Below are 5,987 nucleotides of genomic sequence, written 5' to 3' on the forward strand. Positions count from 1 at the left end.
GGGCTTAATAGCTTATAGCTTAACTCAGTCTATAGTTGCCCAATACTATAAATAGCCCAATCAATAAATAAGGATGGATAAGCCCCCACTCTCTATCTCGAATTAACTGTGTTCCTAATTTACAGTTAACATTTAACACATGATCAAAATGATAACTATTACTGTATTTATTTTTTACTGATTTTCTATGCTAATTTAATCTTAATACTTATAATTTCGGCTTGTTAGAAAGTGACATCTTTTTATTTAAAAGTGATTATTATAAAAGTAACTGTTAATTTTTTAGAAATGACTGCTTTTTTAGAAAGAGAAAAAAATGAATTGTCGGGGTACGATCCGCCCGCAGAGGCTAGATTTTGTAATGTATAAATTGACTGACTATATCTCCATTCAATATTTATTTCCTCTGAATTCAGAGAAATAATAATTATAGCAATTACAATTACCTTCTAAATAATTATGGCTCCAAAATCTAACTTGTTAGGCCACTTTTTATATACTACTACTATTCTACCCACCCCAAGTTATTTGAGTAGTTTATATGTCCAGAGGATATAGGAAAATGTTTAGTAGTTAATTAAATAATATAATATAATAGAGAATAAATAAGGTAGAAGAGAGAAGAGAAAGTAAAGTATGAACGGAATAATTTTTATTATCGTAAGAAATAACTTAAATATTGTGGTCCAACTCGAAATAGACTATGTGTCAAGTAACTTGGGATGCAGAGAAGAAGAAATTATCATATTGTCTATATTAGAAATATACTATATTTTGTGTAGTTATAAATTAAAATAATAAATAAAATAAATATATTCTGTTTCGATTATATTAAACAGTTGTTGTGGCAGAGTTAAACAGCAGAATAAATTCAAATAGATTGAACACAATTCTATGTTCCTATACAATTAATGATAATGCCAATTGCCATAGGCTTTTAAATAATAACGGCTCTTGCTAGGCCACCTCTCATACTTCGAAATTATCGCATTGACTATAGTAGAAATATATATTGTGTACCATTATAAATTACAATAATCACAAAATAAACATAATTTCTCAAATTTGTCATAAAACACCTTGATGTATTTGATTTCGTTGTAAATAATGGTGGTTTGAATTCCATTTTCTTTAAAAACTCATGTCATTAAACATAACTAGTCTTGTGGTGCTAGCTGTACTTCTCGTACATGCATATAAAAGGACGACAAAAAACATTTTTTAATACAACTAAATATGCTAATTTGTATTTTTAACTATGTCATAGACGCATCAAAAAAAGTGGTCATCATTCTTAGTGTTCTAATTAAAATTAGGGAATGCATGTTGAAGCATCTAAAAGCAAAAGATTAAGATAATTTATCATTAACTTAGTGGCGGTTTAACTTGCATCCTAAATTGTGGATACTTTTTCAAATTTTCCATCGCAAGTAATTGTGCATCTATATTTATATTTGTCCTAAACTGTGGATATTTTTTAAAATTTCCAACGCAAATAATTGCATATCTATTTTTATATTTTTAAAAGAGTAAATTTTATGTAATGATATAATGTCATAAACCGATCATTTATAGTACTTAATATTATTTTGACTTAATTTTGGAGAAGGGAGTGGTTTGCTGACCATAGCTCAGTGCTCATCCACCAATATAAGTAGAGCATATGATGACTGCATTTGATCATCATCGTCATTATCATCCACCCTCTCTAATTCTCTCTTTCTAAACCTTCATTCTTCTTTCATGGATTCCAACATGGATTTATCATCCCTCCCAAGAGAAAAATGGTGGGGGGATGAATATCTTGTCCACCTTGAAGGATTTTGGTTTGGACCTCAACGCGTAAAGCCAATCAAAAGAGTGATCAATCATTACAATCCTTTTCCTAGTGATGTGATCTTGGTTACTTTTCCTAAAACAGGAACCACATGGCTCAAATCTCTCCTCTACTCCATCCTCAATCGATCATCCAAACATAAGTTGGTTGCCGAACACCCCCACGAACTCATTCCCTTCTTGGAGTTGCAAGTGTTTGCAGAGGCTGATGAGCCGTTGGTTCTAGCTGCCCCATCGAATGAGCCACGATTATTTGCCACACACATACCTTATCAGCTCCTAACCAAAACCCTAGAGTCTAGTGATTGTAAGGTTGTTTACTTGACGCGTAACCCCAAGGACACCCTAGTGTCTTTTTGGCATTTTGTGAATAAGTGGAACAAGGAGAATCCACATCAGTCATGGTCTCTCGATGAGGCAACGGACAGGTTTTGTCGTGGGGTTACCCCATACGGGCCCTACTATGATCATGTGCTTGGGTATAAAGAGTTGAGTCTTAAAAAGCCGGAGAACGTGATGTTTGTGACTTACGAGGAGATACAAGAAGATCCTCATGGCTATGTCAAAAAATTGGGTGATTTCTTAGGATGTCCATTCGGAAAAGAAGATGAAGTGGATGAGATTGTGAAGAATTGTAGCATCGAGGTGCTAAGTAGTCTTGATGTCAACAAGTCTGAGAAATCTCCAACATGGTTTCCATCATCACCGTACAATTCATTCTTTAGAAAAGGAAAAATCGGAGATTATAAAAACTATCTTAGTGATGAGTCTATTCAACGTATTGACACACTTACGAAAGACAGATTTTATTCATTAGGGTTCATGTATGGGATTTAGAACCATTCTGCTCTTGTTATTTATACATTGGAAGTTCATACTTTATGAATAAATAATACTATGTTTTCATTGTGATTGTATTATGTAATTAAGTATATCCATTATTTGAGTTCATTTTGCAAAACGATTAACTTAATTAATTAAGTTGTCAACAGTTGAATAAGTCGATAACTGTACGAACTACGAACCCCACCGTATATATGTTCACGGCGTTCCACCAACCTCACATTATTGATCATTTATAGTCTATATATAAAATATACTACTAGTATACAATATTTTAACTTGTCATATCATGTTAAGCAAACTAAACAAGGGTTTTTTAATAATCTGTTGTAATTAATATAATCATTTTTATTTCTTAATCAAGCTTATTTAGTTCGAAAACATCATAAGTTTCATGCATCATCTCATTTAGAGCTTCAATATATGCGTTAAGTTCTAAACAAGCCATCACATCAAAATATGATCCTCGAAAATTTTGAACATGCTTAATTTTTCACCAATATTTAAAGACGGCGTTGTATTGTTTGAGTTTGAAATTAGTAATCCTTTTGTTCCATGTTAATAGAGTTATTTTACTATTTTTGGAAGTTCGAAATTAATTGAGTCATTTTTATTTGGCAAAAAGTAACTTCCTCTTTTACTTTATTCTTTCTTTATTTCTCTTATTTTATTCTCTTTTACTTTATTTACTATTCATTTAACACACTATTTTTAAACTCTGTGTCAAAAAGAAATCCCTATCATTGGAAATCTCTGGTCCAAAAGGTTTGGTTTTTAGTTAAAATAAGCCCTATATTAAACATGCATTTTTAGTTAAAATAAGCCCGGTATAGTACTCCTATTAAACATGCATGAAGGGAAAAAAAGTTTACAAGTAGCATATTTAGTCAACTTATCTGTAGCATTGCAATACTTATTTTCATTTAAGGCGAAACCCATAGTCTAAACTTGTAGTAATGTACAAATTCTTCGCAAACAGTGCACCAAATTATGAGCATTCATTAGCAACTGCAAGAAGAGGAACAGCTTTATGGAGTGTAGCAGCAGGAGATTCAGCCATGTCCACACTCTTCCCTCCATCAGGCACCTCCCAATCAAACTTCCACACAAGATTTGCTAACACAAACTCAACATTAGCAGCAGAAAACCCAATTCCCGGGCATCCCCTTCTCCCTGCCCCAAACGGGATAAACTCAAAATCGAGGCCATTATAGTCTACCGAAGAGTTCAAGAATCTGGCTGGCTCAAATTTGTCTGGTTCATCCCAAGATGTAGGGTCCCTGCCTATTGCCCAAGCATTAGTCATTAGCACTGTTCCTGCCGGAACGTTGTATCCATTTATCTTCACATCGCTGCTTGCTACTCTAGGTATTAGTAATGGGACCGGAGGGTGGCACCGCAATGCTTCTTTTATCACAGCTCTCAGATAATGCATTTTTACCAAGTCATTATCTGATATGTCTTGCTTGTCATTGACAACTTCTCTCACTTCTAATTGTAGCTTTTGCATCACTATAGGGTGTTGTAGAAGCTCAGCCATTGTCCATATTAGTAGTGTGGTTAAGGTATCCGTCCCAGCTCCAAGTAGATCCTGCATAACAAGTAAAATTAGAATTATAGGTTGTCCAAATCAAGATAAATAATGTCATAGAAGATTCATAATGAATAACATGAGTTAAGTAGTTACCACAAGTAATGCTTTGATGCTCTCTCTGTCAATGAAGACATCACCATCTTTTTCATTTTGAAGATCAAGCAATATACCAACAAAGCTTTCTCCATTTCCACCCTTTCTCTTTGAAGACTCCATGTGTTCTACAATCACACCCTCCAAAAACTCATCCATCTCTTTCGAAACCTTATCAACCTTCTTGTCAAAACCATTCACTCCACTAACCCAACCAAGCCACGGAACAAAATCTCCAACACAAACAGTTCCCAACACCTCCATAGCTTCTCTCAGCAACACCACAAACTTCTTCCCATTCTCCGAGTCACTATATTTCCTTCCAAAACATGACCTACAAATCACATCGTTGGTGAACTCCGCAAACATCTTACTCAAATCAACAACCCCCGAAGAAGACTCTCTAACCCTCTTCATAAAAAAAGCAGTTTCTTCTTCCCTTATAAACCGGAAAGACTGAACCCTTTTGCTGCTCAGCAGGTGGTGGACAGAAATGCCCCTCATCCGCCTCCAGTATTCGCCATAAGGGGCAAACCCTACGTTCCTTCCATCGCGAATGAATTTCTTCACAGCCCTAAAATGCTGAGGCCTGCTTGAGAAAGTTAGATCATGAGTTTTGAGGACAGCATGGGCTGCTTCTGCGGTGGAGACTATCAAGACGGGGATAGAGCCAAAGTGAAGAAGCATGAGGGGGGCGTGTTTAGTAGCTAGTGAGTGGAGATTCCGGTGGGGAAGTAAGCCCACCTGATGTAGGTTTCCGAGTATTGGCAGCTTTCGCGGCGATGGTGGGAGGTTTTGGGTAGCAGAAGATTGATAGAGGCGTTTTGTAAGGAGCCATAGAAGAGGTAATGATATGAGAATGGTGAGTATGAAGGGATGCAACTTAGTTTCATCCATTTCTTAGGTATAGTTTTCAGTTGAATAGTCCCATTTATGGATCAATTGTGGTTTAGTAATGGTAATTAAATTATCTACCTAACTAAGTTATGAGTTGCTGACTAATGCCCATTCTATATATGTAGTTAGCTAGCTATCTCTCCCAATACCATGAGATGTTGAGAAAGATTATTTGTGTGAATTGTGATAACGTGTAATGAGTGTAGTTCACAATTTTAATTTATAAATTGGTAATATAAGATGTGAAAAGAAAAAATTATTAGAGTATGTATATAGACAAGTGGATTAATTTTATCAGACAGACCAAGATGATAAAAGCCATTATTTTTATGGGACGGATGGAGTATAAATTAACGGCAAAACACATCTAAAACTCTTTGTACTAAGTATATTTTGTTTCATTGGGTCTTTTTATAAATTTTTGTTTCATTAGGCCATTTTATAATTTTTTGTTTTATTAGATCTTTACATTAATACATTCGGTTTAAGAGGTTTTTTGGTTAGATCTTAACTTAACGGACATCAGAATTTAATTAAATTTTCTTATGCTAATTAAATTTATTTATTTTTGTTTTTTTATTATTTATTTTGAAATTATTTCCGTTGTAATATCAACTCAACATCATTGAAAAAATTGAATAAATTATAAGTTGATTATGAGAAATATTAAAAAAATTTATTTTTCAGGTGATTCTCGAGTTGATATTGCAGCTAAATTAATTTT

General features: G+C 34.1%; 2 protein-coding genes across 2 annotated transcripts; one reads left to right on the forward strand and one right to left on the reverse strand.

Annotated features, from left to right (window-relative positions):
• The first annotated feature begins 1,698 nt into the window (after nt 1-1,698).
• LOC121758063 (cytosolic sulfotransferase 5-like) lies at nt 1,699-2,742 on the forward strand. Its single transcript, XM_042153502.1, has one exon. The coding sequence runs from the start codon at nt 1,744-1,746 to the stop codon at nt 2,671-2,673; it is 930 nt and encodes a 309-aa protein (XP_042009436.1). The 5' UTR covers nt 1,699-1,743; the 3' UTR covers nt 2,674-2,742.
• Nucleotides 2,743-3,561: 819 nt separating this feature from the next.
• On the reverse strand, nt 3,562-5,263 carry LOC121757812 (cytochrome P450 71A8-like). The gene is made up of 2 exons (XM_042153291.1): nt 4,367-5,263; nt 3,562-4,270 (listed from the first exon to the last, which is right to left on the reverse strand). The coding sequence occupies exons 1-2, from the start codon at nt 5,261-5,263 to the stop codon at nt 3,668-3,670; spliced, it is 1,500 nt and encodes a 499-aa protein (XP_042009225.1). The 3' UTR covers nt 3,562-3,667.
• Nucleotides 5,264-5,987: the final 724 nt, after the last annotated feature.

This window comes from Salvia splendens, chromosome 12, assembly GCF_004379255.2.
Source record: "Salvia splendens isolate huo1 chromosome 12, SspV2, whole genome shotgun sequence".
Taxonomy (NCBI): domain Eukaryota; kingdom Viridiplantae; phylum Streptophyta; class Magnoliopsida; order Lamiales; family Lamiaceae; genus Salvia; species Salvia splendens.